This window comes from Hypanus sabinus, chromosome 3 (genome assembly GCF_030144855.1).
Source record: "Hypanus sabinus isolate sHypSab1 chromosome 3, sHypSab1.hap1, whole genome shotgun sequence".
Lineage (NCBI taxonomy): Eukaryota > Metazoa > Chordata > Chondrichthyes > Myliobatiformes > Dasyatidae > Hypanus > Hypanus sabinus.
The window spans coordinates 64,993,862-65,014,178 of NC_082708.1; the positions used below are offsets into that span (position 1 = coordinate 64,993,862).

A 20,317-nucleotide genomic window follows, 5' to 3' on the forward strand; every position below is an offset into this window, starting at 1 on the left:
AAGAAATAGGTCTATATGATGTTGGCTTTAAAAGATCTCTATCTTTTTTTGGCAATACTATTAAAACAGCTGTTTAAAAAGATTCTGGAAGTTTGTGTTCTTTCTGTTTGGTATATTAACTCCATAAAAGGAGGAATTAGTAAATCTTTAAACTTTTTATAAAATTCAGGAAGAAAACCATCTTCTCCTGGGGATTTATTACTCTGAAGTGATCCTAGAGCTTTTTCAACCTCTTTTAATGTAAAAGGCATATCTAATCCCTTCTGTGCTTCCGAATTCAATTTTGGAAGAGTTATTTGTGATAAAAACCTTTCTATCCTGACATTATCATTTTGTGATTCTGATTGATACAGTTCAGAATAAAAATTCTTAAAAGTTTCATTAATTTCTAAAGGTTTATAAGTAATTTTATTTACACTTGTTCTAATTGCAATTATCGTTTTGGAAATCTGGTCTGTTTTTAACTGCCAAGCAAGAATCTTGTGTGATCTTTCACCTAGTCCATAATATCTCTGTTTAGTTCTCATAATTGCTTTTTCTGTTCGGTATGTCTTAAGTGTATTATATTGTAACTTCTTGTTAACAAGTTGTCTTCATTTTTCTTCGGTCATATATCTTTGAGATTCTTTTTCTAATTTTGTAATCTCTTTTTCCAATTGATCTATTTCTACCATATATTCCTTTTTAATTTCAGAAGTATAACTTATTATCTGGCCTCTCAAATATGCCTTCATTGCTTCCCATACTATAAATTTATCATCAACTGAATGTAAACTTATATCTAAAAAAAACTGAATCTGCTTTTTCATGAAATCACAAAAATCTTGACGTTTTAATAATATTGAATTAAATAAATCAATTCCTCTTTATCCATCATTATCATTGTCAAGGGGGATGATCTGACAATATTCTTGCTTTATATTCCATATTTTTCACTCTGTCTTGAATATTCGTTGATAATAGGAAAAAGTCTATCCTTGAATAAGTTTTATGTCTATTTGAATAAAATGAGTAATCTCTTTCTTTTGGATTAATTCTTCTCCATATATCAATCAAATTTAAATCTTTCATCAATGATAAAGTTAATTTTGCTACTTTTGATTTTGTAACAACCTTTGCTGATCTATCTAAAATTGGGTCTAGACAAAAATTAAAATCTCCACCTATTAATGTTTTGTCATGTGCATCAGCCAAATTCAAAATGGCCTCTTGTATAAATTTTACATCATTTTCATTTGGTGCATAAATATTCATAAGAGTCCATAGTTCTGAAAAAATTTGACGATGTATAATTACGTATCTCCCCGCAAAATCAATTAATACATTTTGTATTTTAATTGGTAAAGTTTTATTAACCAAAATTGCAACTCCCCTTGCCTTTGAATTAAATGAAGCTGCAATAACATTTCCAACCCAATCTCTCTTTAATTTCTGATGTTCCATCTCTGTTAAGTGTGTTTCTTGTAAAAAAGCTGTATCTATTTTCATTTTCTTAATGTATGTTAAAATTCTTTTTCTTTTCACCGATCCATTAAGCCCATTAACATTAAAACTTTTAAAATTCAGTAAATTAGTCATTATTTTAAACAGAGTTACTCCAGTCTATAGTAATACCTAACTTTTCAACTTTCGTAGTACTTGGGGAATCTTTTTAAAATTCTCCATGTTGCTATGTGTCTCTCCCACCCCCCCCACCCCCGATTGTCCAGGCAAAATTAAGAAAGAATAAAGAAAAATAGATTATAAAGAAAAAAATAACAAAATACCCCCCTACTAATGTTGTGAATTAAAAAAAACACATTACCCCCCTCCCTTGTACAGGTCATGGCAATCGCCATGATTGCACACGTGAATCCCGTAGCAATCGATCCGAAGCTCCCCCGTAACATAAACAAGTATATATAAGAAAAGAAAAAATATCACTACTCTCAATTAATATTTCTCAAATTTTTACCTTCCTCCCCCGTATCATATAATTAAGAATGTATTTAAATATTCTTCTGTCCTTAAACATTAATCCGTTTCACTTTTAAATCTTTGGCTGTGGTTAGCGAATATTTGGGAGTTCTTGTGCAAATACTTCCGCATCCCGATAATCAGTAAAAAAAATCTTTTTAAATTGAATTCTTAAATAGAACTGTGAAAATGCATATCCTATGTAAGTACAGAAGGACTGATTCAAAATTGCACACCAACTCCAAATGGAATTAATTGATTCCAGTAAAAATGAGGTGTGTTTCAATGATTGGGAGCAAGGCCACTGCCTTCTATCTGCAAGACTGATAAAATTTGCAGAGGCAAGCACTTAGTTGGAGCACCTCGACTGGGGGCTGCAAATATAGAGGAATGTGCGTAGTTTTCAGCAGCAGGCGTAAAGTTAGCAAGGTCACTTGTAACTCTCACACTCCATTTCAATGATGGAGAGTTTGTGTGGTGAGGACAATAATTCCAACATGATTGCTTTGGTAGTTTTCCACATGCCAAAGGAGATGAAGCCCCATATGCTTGATTGGAGGTTAAAAATGATGCTAATGCAGTAATCTGTTGACAGGGTCACAGAGTTATAATCACACCAAAAAAAAGGCCCATCTTGCGCATGCCAAGCATTTGATCTTACACGCACTTTAAGGGAGGATGCATATTAGGAGCCCCATTGTCCTATTTGCCTGCACTGAGCAAACATCACAACATTCTAAACTTTTCTTACCTATGAACCTGTCCAACTGTCTTTTTGACATACTTTTAACCATTTAAAACTGATCCTGATTACTCTGATGACTCACTCCATATACCCACCATCCTTTGCATTAGAATCTTCCTCAGGTCAACTCCAAATCTTTCCCCTCTAGTTTTAGACACTCCTGCCTTGGGAGAGAGACTGCAACCATCCACCTTCACAATGCCCATCGCAATTTAATAAACCTCTACAAGTTCACCCCTCAGCCTTCTTTACTACAGAGAAATAGTCCCAGCCCATCTATTCTCTCCTCATGTCTCAGCAACATCCTACTGAATCTTTCCTGCATCTCTCTAGCTTACTTACATCCTTCCTATAGAATGGCAACCCAACCACTACTGCACAAAATATTCAAGGTTCAGTCTCACCAACATCTTATCCTATTGTAACATGACATCACAACTCTTGCGCTCTGTTGTGAAGAGTTAATCATCACTACTTGAAATAATCTACTGGCTAAGTTCAGAGTGATAGTAAAAATCACTTCTACAACATGGCTGCAGTTCTGCCTGTAAAGGTCGACAGATCTCTGTCACTTTTGGTTTAAAAGCTTTATTCTCTGGTTATGATGTTCATCAGAAAACAGGAGCTCTGGGTGTGACCTCCAATAAATACCTTGGAGATGTACTCTCCTGGCAAGAATCCATTCACTCCTCCTTTGAGATCCTCTGGCAAATCTGGTTTACCTTCTTTTGCTCCTGTGAAATGCTGCATACTCAGAAGGCTGTCCTCAAAGGCATTCAACATGAGAGGGCATAGTCTTAAGGTGCTTGGAAGTAGGTATAAGGGGGATGTCAGAGGCATGTTTTTCCACACAGAGAGTGGTGGGTGCGTGGAATGCACTGCTAGTGAAGGTGGTAGAGGTGGATACAATTGGGTCTTTTAAGAGACATGGAGCTTAGAGAAATAGAGGGCTATGCAGTAGAGAAATTCTAGGCAGCTTCTAGAGTAGATTACATAGTTGGCACGGCATTGTGGGCTGAAGGGCTTGTAATGTGCTGTAGATTTTCTATGTTTCGTTTAAGGTAATGGATCATGTGTTCTTACTAGATCCACACTAGATCCACTCATGATTCCAGCCAACAGTAGCCTGATCTTTTGGTTGATATTTGGAGATCTGCGGCTCATAATCTGGTAAGCTGAAGGTATCTGAAAAACTTGTGTAGCTGCTGTTAAAATTTTCTTTAATATGCTTAATCCACATACTGATAAGCACATAATCATGACATAATTTCATACTGAGCCTCTAAATGACCATGGTGATTAATAACATCCTATATGTAATGCATCAGGTAAAACAGGTGATAAAGGTTATCAAAAAAAACATTACCTGTGGAAAATACTACTCCACTTGTTTGCAGTAAAGTACAGGTTGTTCAAGGGTAATAAATAAGTTCTGTTTTTACAGAAGACCATACGTTGATTGTGTTCATGTCAAAAAATATACAAAAATCAATATGGTAACCAAACCCCACATTGTAATGAAAGGTACAAAAACACATATAGTAGATTTATGAGAAAGAACAATTACTAAAAGTGGAAAGAGAAACTAGTTTTACTGTTTGTAGGGATGAACACATGTCAGGCTTATGAATTTAAAAATATTATGGGAGCTCATTAATACATAGGGATGCCCATAATCAGGTGTTCGTAGCCCAGGGCCAGCCTGTGATGGGTTACGTTAAATGCTTTATTAATTGAGTGATGGAATATTATTTACTTTGTATCATTAACGTGCTTATGTAACTGAGTTTCTATTTCTTATAGAAGTTACATAACTGGAAAATATGTTTTAAAGTTGAAGGTGACCAATATTTTAAGCATTCTGAATTAATATTTAACTTTACAAAAGTGCATTGTTTTGAATTGTCTTGTATATTTTAAATTATTTCACTATAAATTACCCTTGGTTTCAGGTTGTACCATTCCATTTGCTTGTTACTCCAATCCCACTTTTCCAGTTCTATGTCTACTTCACCCAGAAAATTATTTCTTCCAAATGTGTCATTATGCCACACAGAAAGGTTCAGAGTTTGAGCCAGCAGGACATTCTTTTCAACTTTATACTGTAATACAAGAGAAACAGAACACAGTTAGAATGGAAACAGATAAAAATAAACATTTATTGTCACTAGTTTTATTGCTTATCAGCAGCTTATTCTTAGATACTTGTTAACCACTAAACAATTATACATCAAATGAAAATATACATCATTCTTCAAAACTCACGCATGTTTAGTGCCAATTGATTTGTATTAGTGTGTCTCAAATTTGTTAAACAGAAAATACTACATTAACTGCAACTTTGAAAAATAATAATCATGAATTCAGAAAGAGTCACAGCAAATACTGTGCTCCATGAGTTATTACATAAAAGCAATAACATGTGGACCAATTATTCACAGTTATGAATTTTAAAAGCTCCTTATATCCTTTTAGATCTCATGATACAATTTATGCTGGGTTTCTAGATATGTAGCGGTAAAATGAATCTTTTCTTAGCCTTCTTCATCTCATCATCTTTGTTTTCCTTAGTGATAAACGGACAGTTAGGAAGTAAATGAAAATAACTCTGGGCAAATCTCCTCCATTCAAAATTATAATGCCATCATGCTTTCCAACACACTTTGTATGTGTGCACAAGTAACATCTGTCTTCAACTCATCATAATTTGCCTGCACGAGCACAGAACATCAAACAAAAACTGGTTTCATGTTTACAGACATCCATAAGTTGATCATACGAGCTGAAAAAAATAACCTGCTCTTTATGGTAACCATACCTCCACAGAATGAATGGCATGAAAGTTTTTAATTTTTATTAATATAATTATGGAAGTTCATTTGTATTTAGTGGAGCTGTAAGTTTGGCATGTGTAACTTGGAATGTAAAACATTCAGCCTCTGAATTCTGGTCCACCATGCTATCAGTTCATCATTAAACTGGTATCTTCAGTTATGTATCTTGTTTTCTTTCGTATATCTTGACACTGCAGCTTTGCAAAAAATTCAGCTAATTTAAGGTCCTTCTGTGGGTGATAGCTCCACAATCACTCACGAGAGAATCACTTAAAAATTGAGGATGTAGATTGTGTAGTATCAATGAAGAAAAAGTTAACCTTTCATTTCAATATTCTGATGAAAGTTCATTGATTTGGAATGTTCCTCCTTTCACAGCTGATATCTGATCCTTTGGGTACTCCCTACATTTTTGTTTATAGTGAGGTTTCCCACAATCATAGAATTTTGCCTTCTCAAAGAGAGCAACCCAATTTCACATCGAAAGAATGCAAATTTAAAGTATCTCAGATTATGCTCTTTGGCTCTCGGATCTCCAGCCTGATGTTACAGTACAGAAACTCAAAAACAGTATAACTGGTCTTATGATTAATCAAGCCTAGTCTGAGATTCAATAAGATCAGAAATTATTTTTTATATCATCTTCCTGACCCGTATCTATATTCCTTTATTATCATGGTCTCTGGCCTTAGTTTTGAATAAGCTAACTGGCCAAACAGCCACGGTTCTGTGGGGTAGAGCATTCCAAAGATTCATAATCTATCTGATTGTGGTCAGAGTCTAAGACAGAGAGTTCTAACTCCTGAGAATGCTTTGCAAAAGGAACAGCATCTCAGCACCAAGCACACTTCAGAATTTTAAGCATTTCAATGAGATTATGTCCAATGATTCAAAGTATATGAATCTTTCCTGCCTTAATTTTTCCACATGACATCTTACAAATCAAAAGAGTGAACTTTGACTACACCACAATCTCAGAACAAATATCATTCCTTTCAAAGTTCAAAATAAATTTATTATCAAACTACATATGTTATCGTATACTACCTCGAGAAACATTTTTGCAGGCATTTTACAGGAATATAAACAAACACAATAGAAATTACAAATAATAAAATACACCCACCACATCTATATGGAGCCCTCACACGTTAAAGTAACATCCATCACCAAGATCCCATCATCCAGGTCATGTTCTCTTCTCACTGCTGCCATCAGAGTGGTACAGGAGTCTCAGGACTCACACCACCAGGTACAGGAACAGTTATTAACCCTCAACCATCAAGCTCTTGAGGGGATAACTTCACTTGCCCAATCACTGAAGTATTCCCACAACCTATGGACCCACCTTCAAGGATTCTTCATCTCATGCTCTCAATCCTTGTTGCTTATTTATTGATTATTATTATTATTATATTTCTCCCTCCCCCTTTCTTTCTGTACTTGCACAGCTTTTTTTTGCACGTTGGGTGTTGTCCATCCTGTTGGGTGCAGTCTTCCATTGATTCTATTGGTGTTTCCCAAAAGAAAATTAATCTGGTTGTACATGGTGACATATATGTACTTTGATAATATAGTTACTTTTAAGTAACTTTTAACTTTGAACAAAGAACCAACGTGCAAAAACCAGATTTTGCGAATGGTTGTAGTGAGAAGAGAGCATGGCTTACATGGGTGAGGATCTTTGACGATGGGTGCTACTTTTGTGTGGCAGTGTACCATGTAAATGTGCTTTGCCTGTGAAGGACTAGGCCAGGGGTCAGCAACCTTTACCACTGAAAGAGCCACTTGGACCCGTTTCCCACAGAAAAGAAAACACTGGGAGCCGCAAAACCCGTTTGACATTTAAAATGAAATAACACTGCATACAACGTTTTTTTTGCCTTTATGCTATGTATAAACAAACTATAATGTGTTGCATTTATGAAATTGATGAACTCCTGCAGAGAAAATGAAATTACATTTCTGCATGCAACAAAAACATTTTGAACTCCGAAAAAAAGACGTTGGGTTGAAAGTTACTTTAAAGTAAAATACTCAATGTCTATTTGAGTCCTTCTTGTATTTATGAAAAACGCCGAACTTAAATTTTCCGCCAGCAGCAAACCAAAAATAACATCAGCCAGCTGTCAGCCTGAAAAATAAAAGGACTATTTCACTGAACAATGAAAAAATATGAATACACATAAAATAATAGGCAATTAAAATATTTATCATACTTGGTTAATGGGATTTCTGCTCCTGGACCTCAGCGCACAGCGTCTGCACATCAGGGCTGTATGACGTCACCTTCATCTTTACACAGGATCGCAAGCTGTCATCTGTGAGGCATGCGCGATGTTTGTTTTTAATAAAGTTCATGTTGGAGAACACCTGCTCACTTACATATGTGGATCCAAAGATCGACAGGACTCAAAGCGCATACTTTTTAATGTTTACATAAATGTTTCGAACACAAGTTTGTCCGGTTTTGGAAGGTTTTCAATATCACTCCATTTGTGTTTCTGAGCAAGAACGGGCAACATCTTCAAGGTCTGCTGTCAAGCGTCTAAACTTGGACACCCATATGTCTTTGTCGGCTATGTCAGCCAGTTCCATCTCAAGATCAGGTTGACTCACACCTGCCAATGCAGTCGTATTCAGTAGGGAAGGATCGATGCTTAAGGGAGTGACCGGGAAGGATAATGTGTTTTTTTCCTCTCTGAACTCACAGAAGCGTTTCCCAAACGATGTTTGCATTGCGATGATTGCAGAATGTAAATACTCCGAAATTATCATGTCGTGACCTTGTTTGAACTCTCTCAAATTGGGGAAGTGAGACAAAGTGCCTTTCTGTAAATCTCTGGCAAGCACTGTCAACTTGCGCTCGAATGCCAAAACATCCTCCAACATGTGCAGGGCTGTACGTCCTTACCCCTGAAGAGCTGTGTTCAGCGTGTTCAGGTGCGCTGTCATGTCTACCATGAAGTGTAGCTTTTCCAGCCACTCTGGCTGTTCCAGCTCAGGAAAGGTGAGCCCTTTGCTGCCCAGGAAAGTTTTCACTTCTTCCAGACACGCGACAAAGCGTTTCAGCACCTTCCGTCTGGACAGCCAGCGATAAAAACACGTTGTAGCGGTGTCAGTAAACTGCAGTCAAAGATAGCTTTATTCGAACTAAACAGCCTTGCTTTTAAGCCTCTCTCAACCCAGCCCCCATGGACGCAGATGCTGCAAAAGACGCGTACTCACAAACCCCCGTAGGCTATCTCCCTTAGCCTGAATGCTGGCTAATTGTGAGCCGTTTCGGATGTCGCCACACTTAGATTGTACAAGATCACCATAATCTTCAAATTTAGAATTACATTTCAAAAGCTAACAAACTAACATAAAATACATTTTAATTAAATACTGACCAATTATTTCCCAAAGCCACAGGGAGCCGCAGCACAGAGGTGAAAGAGCCACAAATGGCTCGGGAGCCGCAGGTTGCCGACCCCCGGACTAGGCTATACCCACCACTCGCTATAGACTATTCCATTCTTGGGCATGGGTGTTTTCATACCAGGTCATGATGCAACCAGTTAAAATACTGTGTATCTATAGTCAAAGTTGTTGGCAATATGCCAAATCTACGCAAACTTATAAGAAAGTTGAGGCACTGTTGCGCTTTATTTGTGATTGCACTTAATATGTGCTGGTCCCAGTACAGGTCCTTTGATAATGCCAAGTAATTAAAAGCTTGCAACCCTCTCCACTTCCAATCCCCTAATGAGGACCGGCACGTGCACCTCTGGCTTCTTCCTCCTGTAGTTGATCATCTGCTGTTTGGTTTTGCTGACAGTGTGAGGTTGTTGTTGTGGCACCATTCAATCAGATTTTCAATCCCCCTCCTTTATGCTGATTCATCACCACCTTTGATTTGGCCAACAACAGTGGTGTAGTCAACAAACATAAATATTGGATTGGAGCTATACTTTCCCACACAGTAATAGGTATTAAGTTCATAAAGAAGGGAGCCAATCACATGGCCTTGAGGTGCACCTGTGCTGATGGTGATTGTGGAGATGTTGTTGCCGATCCATACTTACTAGGTGATGCACCATCAATAACTCTCTGAGACAGGAGGTGAGATATCGGCTTTTATTGACTGGAAGAAAGAACAAGCAGCAATTGACCACCATGCTACATCCTGGAGACTGAGGGCAGGGCTCAGGCCTCAATCGCCTTTATACTGGGGTCTGTGGGAGGAGCCACGGTCTGTGGGAGGAGCCACAGGAGCTGTCAGCTGGGGGGGGCGTGTCCAGACAGGTATATGTAGTTCACCACACTGGGGTCACCAGTGAGGATGTCAAGGATACAGTTGCACAGGAAGGTATTGAGGTCTAGGACTTGAAATTTAGTGATGAGTTTCATGGAGAGGATGGTGTTGAATACTAGGCTGTAGTCAATGAAGGACAAACTGATGTATGCACTTTCATTGTCCAGGTGTTCCAGAGCAAAGTGAAGGGCCAATGAAACAGCATCTGCCTTTGACCTGTTGTGATGGTAGGCAAATTGGAACAGATCCAAGTTACTCCACTGGCAGAAGTAGATGTGCTTTATAACCAACTTCTTCAGCTACTTCATCACAGCTGATGCAGGTGCTACTGGATGATATTCACTGAGGCAAATTGTCATTCTATTCATAGCAGGTGGGTACCTCAGACTGCCGAAGTGCAAGGTTGAAGACGTCAGTCAACACTCAAGCCCACATTTCTTCAGTACTCGGCCAGGTGTGCCATCTGGGCCAGAGGTGCTTTCCATGGATTCACCCTTCTGAAGGGTGCTCTCACACTAGCCTCAGAGACTGAGATTACAGGGTTTTCGGTGGCTGTGTGAGTTTATGTAGGTGCCCCATGTTCTGTCAGTCAAAGAGAGCATAAACTGGATTGAGCCATCAGGGAACAAAACCTTGTTCTCATTTATATTGCTTGGTTTTGCTTTCTAGGAAGTGAAGTCAGGAAAATTAATGCTTAATATAGCACCTCAGGTTCAGGCTTACCAAAAATTCTGTAATTGCAACAAGAGCAACAGCACTCTCTCTAACCAACTTGCAAAATAGGCTGAAATAATTGCTTGCTCATCCAGTTAATTTTCCTGTAATCCCAGTTTCTTAGCATCACCAGAATTTAACTACTTCTCTAACTTCCAGAATTCAAGGTAATACAAATTCTGCTGATGAAAGCGGTGTTAAATTTTAATTCCAGGATCCAGCATTACTCTGGTAGACATGCAACATCACCGAAAAGTATAGAGACTACTTCTACTTCCAACTACTTCGGAGTTGCATCACAACTATCACACTCTGAAATTTGTCTATGATATAGCAGTAGTAATATAATTTTATATAATTCTTAAGGTTTGGGAACAGCATCTTTCCAACTGTGATAAGACTGCTGAACGGATCCTGACCTGGATCTGGGCCGTACCTTCCAAATATCCGGACCTGACTTACACTACCTTACTTTCCCTTTTCTATTTTCTAATTATGATTCATAATTTAAATTTTTATTATATTTACTTCGATTTGTACTTCAGGGAGCGTGAAGCACAGAATCAAATATCGCTGTGATGATTGTAACAATTGTTTGGTGACAATGAAGTAAAAGTAAGTAAAGGTTCACAAGAGCACCAATACTTTCAAAGATGAAAATGTAATTACCATTATTGATATTTATAATATTTCACTTAAAATATTATCTATAGCTAAACAAAGTTGAGAAAAATGATGCTTGAACCCCTTACTCGTAGTATTTCGTTGTAGACTGGACTCAAAGTTTTCTTCTTCACTGTTGTTTTCTTCTTTCCCAATTTAACTTTATCTGGAAGCAGGTAGCTTTTCACATATCTGAAAGAACCAGAGACTATTGATGAGCTAAGACTGAATAGTAGAGTTCTGTGGTTTTCTTTCTGACGTGCTTGAGTTTGCATTTTCACTTTTCTCATGCTTTAACTTAGTCACGACAATTAGAGGATAGCGCTTAACCTATTACGTTTAATCCATCCAGTTTCATCGATTCTGCATCCAATTTTTTGACACCTGGTATTTGTGCCTCTGATGCCCATACTTTTAGAAAAATATCCCCACACTGTTCTTTAAGGTATCATTTACCAGTCTGAGTTTGTATCTCATTCATTCTATACTCAATGTATTTTTTTACCTTTACTATTCCTGTAGTATTTAAATACATCTATTAAATTACTTTGGTATTGATCTTTTCAGCAAAATAAAGCACATCACTCCATGATTGTGATGCACTTTTGCCTCCAGGTCTTCACCGGGCTCTGTCCCTGTAAAATGTCCATAGCCTAGACAGTTCGCAAGTTTGAAATGCAAACCATGGTGCCTGGCAGATATCAATAGGAGACTAGAGGATTGGAAAGCTTTAAAAACCAGAAGACAATTTTTTAAAAATATCAATAAAGGAAAAAAGATGAAATATGAATATAAGATAGACAATAATATAAAAGATGACAAAAATGTTTTTCAGATACATGAAGAATAAGAGTGGGCAATGTAGCACTGGAAAATGAATTTGGAGAACAGTAATGGATAACAAAGAATTGGTCAACAAACTAAATATTTTTATTCAGCCTTTACTGTGAAAGACACCAAAGACATGCCAAAATTTGAATGAGTCAGGGAGGGTTGCAAAAGTGAGTGAAGTCACCATTATTAAGAAAAAGGTGCTTGGGAAGCTGAAAAGTCTGAAGGTGGATAAGTTAACTAAACTGAATGCCCTACACCCTAGGATTCTGAAAGAGGTCTCTGAAGAAATTGTGGGATCATTAGTAGTAATATTTAAAGAATCACTAGTCTGGAATGGTTGCAGTGGATTGGAAAATTGCAAATATCACTCCACTCTTTGTGGGGGGGGGGATGGTTTGCAAAAGACAGGAAATTGTAGGCAAGTTATCCTGACATTGGTAGTTCATAAGATATTGGAGTCCATTATTAAGGACTTGGGATACTTGGAAACATATGGTAATAGGCCAAAGTCAGCATGGTGTTCTTAAAGGGAGATCTTGCCTGACAAATTGTTGAAATTCTTTGAAGTAACTTACACGCAGGATAGACAAAGGAAAGTTAGTGGATGGTCATTTGCATTTTCAGAAGGCGAGTGCAACACAAAAGGTTGCTAAACATGGCAGGAGTTTATTGTTTTACAAACAAGCTGGAAAAAAATTGACTGGTAGAAGAAAGAGTGGGAATAAGAGGACCTTTTCTGGTTGGCTGCTAGTGACTAGCAATATTCCACAAAGGTCAACATTGGGTCTGCCACTTTAACATTATATGCCAATAACCTGAATGAAGGAATTGATGATTTGTGGCCAAGTTTGTAGATGATACAAAGACTAGTGGAGGGGCAGGTGGTGGTGTGGAAACATGGAGTTTGCAGAGGGACTTGGACTGGTTGGGAGAATGGGCAAAGAAATGGCAGATGAATACAATACAGGGAAGTATATGGTCATACACTTTGGTAGAAAGCATAAAAGTATAGACTATTTTCTAAATGGGGCAGAATTCAGAGGTGCAAAGTGACTTGGGAGTCCTGTAGATAAACTTGCAAGTTGAGCTGGTAGTAAGGAAGGCAAATGCAATATCGTCATTTCTTTTGAAACAAGTAGTACATAGAAGCAAGGATGTAATGCTGAGACTTTACAAGGCATTGGTCAGGCTGCATCTGGAGTACTGAGGAGTTCTGGCCCCTATATCTAAAGGAGGATCTGCTGGCATTGTAGACGTTCCAGAGGAAGTTTATGAGAATGATCTTGGAGAGGAAAGGGTTAACATGATTTCTTAATGGCTCTGGGCTTGTACTCACAGGAGTTTAAAATATTGAGCAAGAGATCTCATTGAAACCTACCAAATATTGAAAGGCCCGGATAGTAGACATAGAGACTGTGTTTCCAGTAGTGGGAGAGTCTAGGACCAGGGGGGCACCGCTTCAGAATAGAAGGATGTCCCTTTAGAAAAGAGATGAAGAGGTATTTCTTGAACCAGATGATGTTGAATCTGTGTAATTCATTGCCACAGATAACCATGGGGGCCAACTCATTGGGTATCAAAGCACAGGTTGATAGATTCTTGATTGATATGGATATCAACGGTTATGGGAAGAAGGCAAGATAATGAGGTTGAAAGGGAAAAAGAAAATCAGCCATGTTTAAATGGTGGAGTTGGTTCACTGGGCTGAATAGCTTAATTCTGCTCCCATGTCTTATGGTATTATTAATTTTAATTTGTCACGTAATCTTATTATAGACATTTGTTAGGAGTCATTGACTTTTAAAAAAAAGTGGAATGTATACTATTTTTACATACTGATTTTAACATTTACCTGATACAGATTAATCTGTTTCAGATTAGCACTGCAAGTCCAATGACACTTGGACCAAAAACAACTGTCCTATTCTAGAAGAAAGGCATTGTTTATAATAATGTGGCTTAAAATGCATAAATAATTTTAAGGAACAGTTCGATATTTAGAAATCTCGATTTGCAAACAAACAAACAAACTGGTGGAAATGATCACAGACAGCCTTTGATGAGTGGCAACAATTTAGAGGAGAAATTTCCAATGATTATGTACATTCCAATCACTTAGAATTTTCCACCCTGAATAAGGGCATTGAGGGTCACATTTCAGACCTATGCAAGTCTGACTAAACTATACTGTACATAGGATTCATTTTATAGACATCACCAAAAGTACCCTGACACCACATTTAAAACAGGACACATAGCACACAAATAATGTTAAAAAGAATTAATAATATTTTAAAGAAAAGAATACTAACGGATCAGATCGATTTTTCTTCTCATCAGCAGCAGCCAGGTCTGAACAACGTACAACAAATATATGGAATTCCTTCAACTTGTCTACGTAATCCAATGAAAACTGAATTTTCCCTCTGACATCAATATTTCCAAATTCATTGCTATAGATGCTCATTATACTTCCACTAACCTGTTAGCATTAAAACAGTTGACAATTAAGTAAAGGACTATACAATAAAACAAGAAAATAGTTATACAGATTGACCAAATACAGTTTCACAGATTATTCATCTATTGTTCATTTAGCAATACAAAATGTGGATTTTCCTGTTGTTGTTTGTTTTCCCTCAAACATCTTCAAATTAGTTTTTCTTTGGAATTATTTAAGTACTGAATAATGAGAAAATAGCAATTTTGAACAAAGTAGAATAGCAATTGTATTCAAGGAAAAAACATTCTGCAAGAGGGAGAAAGGTAATGTAGAGATATTTTCTGCAATTGGAACAGTCTTACCTCTATCTAATGACAAATCTTACCAACTCTCAGCTGCAACAATTACACTTAAATGGTCTGTCATTCTCAACTTTAACCTCTCAAACCTGTATTTGACATCTAGTTCCACATTACTTTTTTCTATGTAGACCTTTGCCAGGAAACATGGCACTTCAGTTCTGCATGGTTAGTGAACAATGTCACAAATAAGATGTATACATAACACAGTAAATTCATGCCATATTAGTGCACAAACATAGTGGAATATGTGCAAGTATCAAGATGTTATATTACTGCAGTGAATTGTAATCCTTGGTAGGTGCTAAGCAGAAAGCAAACAAGGGTGGTAATCAAAGGAATAGCCACGTCACAGGTCTGGCATTTTAAGTTTAACTTAAAAATTCCATTGCTGCGGACAAGTTGATCGTTCACACACACTGCTTTAGCGCATAGCTAGTAAAAGCAGGTTACTGGTGGGAAACAGCTATCATGTAACCACTAATCTGAAATAGTTAAAAGCTGGGTGGAAGTGAGGATGAGGTTGGTTGAATATTTCTGCTCAATTCCCTGATCAATGAAAAGTTAATTAGTAAAAGCATTATGAGGAATACATACAGAGGATCTGGATGTCATGCCAGGTGAGCTGCTAATGTTTGTTAGAGAGCCTGTGATTGTTCCATGCTTGTTCATCTGGTAGCTCCTTTCCGACATGGAGTCTGTATCACCATTCTAAGGAATTTCACAGTAAATAATTTATCAGTTGCATTTCAATACTTCTGTACAGTGATATGCTCTATAAATTTATTACTGGAAACCTGGTAAACTCAAGGATGATATTTTAGAAGACCATGCAGAAGGTTCAATTATCGCTTTATCACAAAATGTTATTCTTAAAGGTATTCTTTCTATCGGATTAATTTCTTACCAATTATCATACCTTCCCTATTGTCTGTCTTTCTAGGATATTATTTGGCATAGGAATGTCCAGAAATAAAGATTTCACCCATTGACTTCTGACTTCAGATTTAACAGGTTAAGCACTGTTATATACAAACAGTTTAAAATAATAACTGCTAATATATACTATTTGAAGTAATCTCAAGTCAGTAATTTGTAGCTGTTGTTCCCCGCTGCGCCTTGTGGTGCGTCATTAACCTTGCTGTTTCTTGAGCATTTTGTCTGTTTTTTTAAAATAGGGCCAAGTTGCTCACTTGAAACTCAGCCCCCACCGATGGCAAGCAAGGAGACAGCCAGATTCAAACCTGACACCACGTGGCTCGAAGCCCAGTGCAGATGCCACTATACCATCGGCCAGCTTTGTAATTTGTTAAACAGCTCTTAAGTGAAACACTAGCTTTATTTTACATCTAAGCATTATTGCTTTCTCAATAATGGCCAAAACCACTGACGAAACAGAAATCCACTTTTAGTCCTGAGGTGGAACAATAATAAAAATAATTTTGTAGTATTTGTTATAGACCAAAAGATATAGGAGTAGAATTAGGCTATTGTCCCATTGAGTCTGCTCAGCTATTTCACCAAAACTGATCCATTTTCCCTCTCAGCACCAATCTCCTACCTTCTCCCCATATCCCTTCATGCCCTGACTAATCAAGAATCTATCAATCTCTGCCTTAAATATAGTCAATGACGGCCTCCATAGCTGCCTATGGCAACAAATTCCACAGATTCACCACTTTCTGGCTAAAGAAATTTCTCATCTCCATTCTAAAAAAAACACCCCTCTATTCTAAGGCAGTGTCCTCTGTCCTAGACTTGGAAACATCCTCTCCACATCCACTCTATCAAGGACTTTCAACATTTGATAGATTTCAATAAGGTCATCCCTCATTCTTCTGAATTCCAGTGAGTACAGGCACAGAACCATCAAAGACTCCTCACAGGACAAGCTGTTCAATCCTGGAATAATTTTTGTGAACCTCCTTTGAACCCTCTCCAGTTTTAGCACATCCTTTCTTAGATAAGGGACCCAAAACTCACTCCAAGTGAGGCCTCACCAGTGTTTTATAAAACTTCAACATTACATCCTTCCTTTTATGTTCTAGTCCTCTTGAAATGAACGTGAACATTGCATTTACCTTCCTCACCACCAACTCAACCTGCAAATTAACCTTTAGGGAATCCTGCACAAGGACTCCCAAGTCCCTTTGCACCTCAGATTTTTGAATTTTCTCTCCATTTATGTTATTTCTTCTACCAAAGTACATAATCATTTTCTGACACTGTATTCCATCTGTCACTTCTTTGCCCATTCTCCTAATCTGTCTAGGTCCTTCTGTAGCCTCTCTATTGCTTCAAAACTATCTGCCCCTCCACCCATCTTTGTATAATTTGTAAACTTTGCCACTGCCACAGTCATATTTGCATTATCCAAGTCATTGACATATTTCAGCAAGTCATTAATTCATTTGATATCATTAGTTCTAATATTCCCATAGGAATTAAACGAACATAATCACAATTATTGGCTGAAACATAATTACACGTTCATTAAATCTCTTTAGGAAAATGTTCCAAAAGCAACTGCAGTAAAATATTAAGGCAAACACAAGGAAATCTGCAGATGCTGGAAATTCAAGCAACACACACAAAATGCTGGTGGAACACAGCAGGCCAGGCAGCATCTATAGGGAGAAGCGCTGTCGATGTTTTGGGCTAATAAAATATTGCCAGCATGTAATAAATTTCTTAAATTGCCACTGCAGCTACAAGACAAAGCCTTTAGTAACTTTACTCTGCCCTATATAAATTGATTACTACTGTCTTTGTGCACACAAAAATAACTTTCAGACTTGTGGGTTCTAAGGTATTTGAGGAGTGTTTAGAAAATGGGAATAAGCAATTGACTTATTGAATTGAGAAAGCATTATATTACCTGAGACTATAAAGGCCCCTGCCCACTAAAAAAAAGGAAAATGTCATGTTTCCACTTTGGTTTCACATTTCAATATCCATTCAAAAATATACCTTAAAGTGCATTATTCATGCAAATAATTTCCTGTTAGACCTTGTTCTTTGTGTAAATATTGAAATAATTTCTGTTCGGCACTGATATGGTTCAAGTATGAGGTGAAGGCAAAAAAAATGTAGTCAACACTGGGAATTAAATGCAAATAAGTGACATTGGCACTGAAAAGAAATTGTGATGGGGACCAAATCCAGTTGAAGAATCCTGTAAGCCACGGTTAATGTCAGGACTTGATTAGCACTGTGAATCAGAAATTTAATTTGCAAAATACCAGTAGGAAACCACAATTCTTGGGTGATTGGGTGGTTGAGGAATGGAGCTTACAGCCACGTGTGTAAGGGGATGAAGTAGGCGCAGATCTCAGTCATCACTGAAGTGAATGAACATGATCTGTTTGCCGTATTTCACTAAAGCCTATTTCAGTGTGGGATAAAGACTGTGGGTAGGAGTTATGAGTGCCAAATGACTCAATAAAAGTAGCTCTTCATTTTTTCCTTACCTCAGCAAGTGCAGGTACTGACTGGCTCAACCTCTTCAACTTTTTTAAATGCAAAGGTGTGTTCTCTGGAGAAACTGGAATGTTGGAAACTAAACAGCAAGTACAAACACATCGTGCAATTATATTTTCATTCTGTGAAGCAATATGAAGTAACTTCATAATGTATAATTTCTAAAATATCTCATTAGAGTGAGTGTATTTCCAAAATATAACAGCCCCATGGTAGTATTTTGATAATCCTGCCGATTTTTCCATTCTTGAAAACAAATGATTTATGTTTCTCCAAATCTGACCTCCTTTGAATCATCTCTCACTCCACATCAATGACAAAGCCCTGGTCTGATTAAAAACCTCTCTCTAACATATATTTAACTTAATACTTGTAAATTTTTAAAACTTACATGTAATGACCTATGACATGTATCAGAAAAAAGATTACACGTGTAAAGTCTATTTTAAGGTTTTTTCCTCGAATTTGAAGCAGGGTAATTGAATTCTAATACATGTTCAATTAAAAAACATTTTACATGCATTAAGAAAACAAGTTAAGGTTTTTTGGCAAATTGCTACAATTGGCAATAAAAATACAAGAGGTATAAAAATCTGCGGCATCTTTGGAGAAAGAAAGAGTTAATGGTGTTCAATGTATTCCAGTGAGAAGCAGTTTCACTTGTTTCAACTTCTGAGGAAAAAGTTGAACTATTTCAGTTTCTCCAGTGGAAATGTATAGAAAGCAACTGGTTTTAGCCATCATTGTGAGATCCTCAGTAGTATAAGGACGATTTAAACTATCAGCAGATGCAGGCTGTGAGAGAGTGTTTAAGGGAGGACAGAACAAGTCCCACCCACAAAATAGCTAGAAAAGGGGACAACTGGCCAATTTGCATCCCAAGCTGTCGAATATCTAAGCATTCAAAAGGTTATTAAAAAGAAAATATTTCAAACATTTTAATGAACAAGTGATAATGCTCTAAAACCACGTGTTCCCAACTTTTTTATGCCATTGACCAATACCATTATGCAGAGGGTCTGTGGACCCCAAGTTGGGAACCTCCTGCTCTAAACCAAGCATTTTCTTTGGTCTTTCACAGGCATTCCACTCCTTTGAAATGAGTGGAAAAGCTGGCCTGTTTGTACATGCCTTGAAAATGTACTGCAACTTTGCACTTCCATGCTAGAATCCATGAAAGCCCAGTTTCAGAATGCACCAACAAATCATTGAAAAGCCAACTGCAAGTTCAGAATTTGTGTTGCCAGGGAAATCTCAAAGTTGCTCTCATTTCCTGGCAAAATCTGGATCATTATTTCAAGTTGGTGAAAGGTTACTCATCCAAAACAATTAATCTGTTTCTCTCTACACTTATTTGCAGTTTAACAGCTTTTGCACAATAATTATCTGATAATTGGCAAAATATTAATGGTAACATGTATTTTAGTAGAACACTGTAAATCAGACCTTTCCCCTCAAAGGAGGATTGGCAGATGAAGAAAGACGATGAAGAGTCAAAGGAGCTGGCAAAGAGAATAGCAGAGAGAAAATAGAAAAGAGATAATGAAAGGGATGCTGGAAATCGTCAGGAAGAATTTAGAAGAAAGCAAACTTCTCCTTTTTCAGCAATAGAGCCCTGTGTTATACGGAATAGAGCCACTGACAAGCTAAAAGCCATATCACTACACTACCAGACTGTCAAAGAATGATTTATTCTGATCTCCAAAAGCAATGGTACAGTGCTCAAAAAACTGTCATAAATCTAAATTAACTAATACTCATTGAAATTCCTTCCAACCATTTCCCTGTATTGAAATGCATAGGGAAAATACACCTCATTCAAAGTCCAATACGGCATAGTACGTCCATGTACATTCCCAACACAAGTAGAAGGGGACCTTCACAACTCTGTCTGTGCTCCCTCACTCAACTCCATAAGGAGTTCAATGTGAGCAACAACCAACAAACTAGAACTTTATACTTCTGTATCTGTGTGTCCAGGGAGGACAAATC

General features: G+C 37.3%; 1 protein-coding gene across 9 annotated transcripts in view; it reads right to left on the minus strand.

Moving 5' to 3' along the window:
• sytl2a (synaptotagmin-like 2a) overlaps nucleotides 1-20,317 on the minus strand; it is a 123,749-nt gene that overhangs the window by 7,738 nt on the left and 95,694 nt on the right. For 8 of the 9 annotated variants that reach the window (XM_059964532.1, XM_059964531.1, XM_059964535.1 and 5 more), the window contains 5 exons: nucleotides 18,316-18,404; nucleotides 15,443-15,556; nucleotides 14,356-14,525; nucleotides 11,299-11,401; nucleotides 4,642-4,803 (listed from right to left, as the gene is read on the minus strand). In XM_059964532.1, coding sequence (XP_059820515.1) covers nucleotides 4,642-4,803; nucleotides 11,299-11,401; nucleotides 14,356-14,525; nucleotides 15,443-15,556; nucleotides 18,316-18,404 — 638 coding nt within the window. The remainder of the gene's footprint in view (nucleotides 1-4,641; nucleotides 4,804-11,298; nucleotides 11,402-14,355; nucleotides 14,526-15,442; nucleotides 15,557-18,315; nucleotides 18,405-20,317) is intronic. The other variant, XM_059964534.1, reaches the window with a different exon arrangement.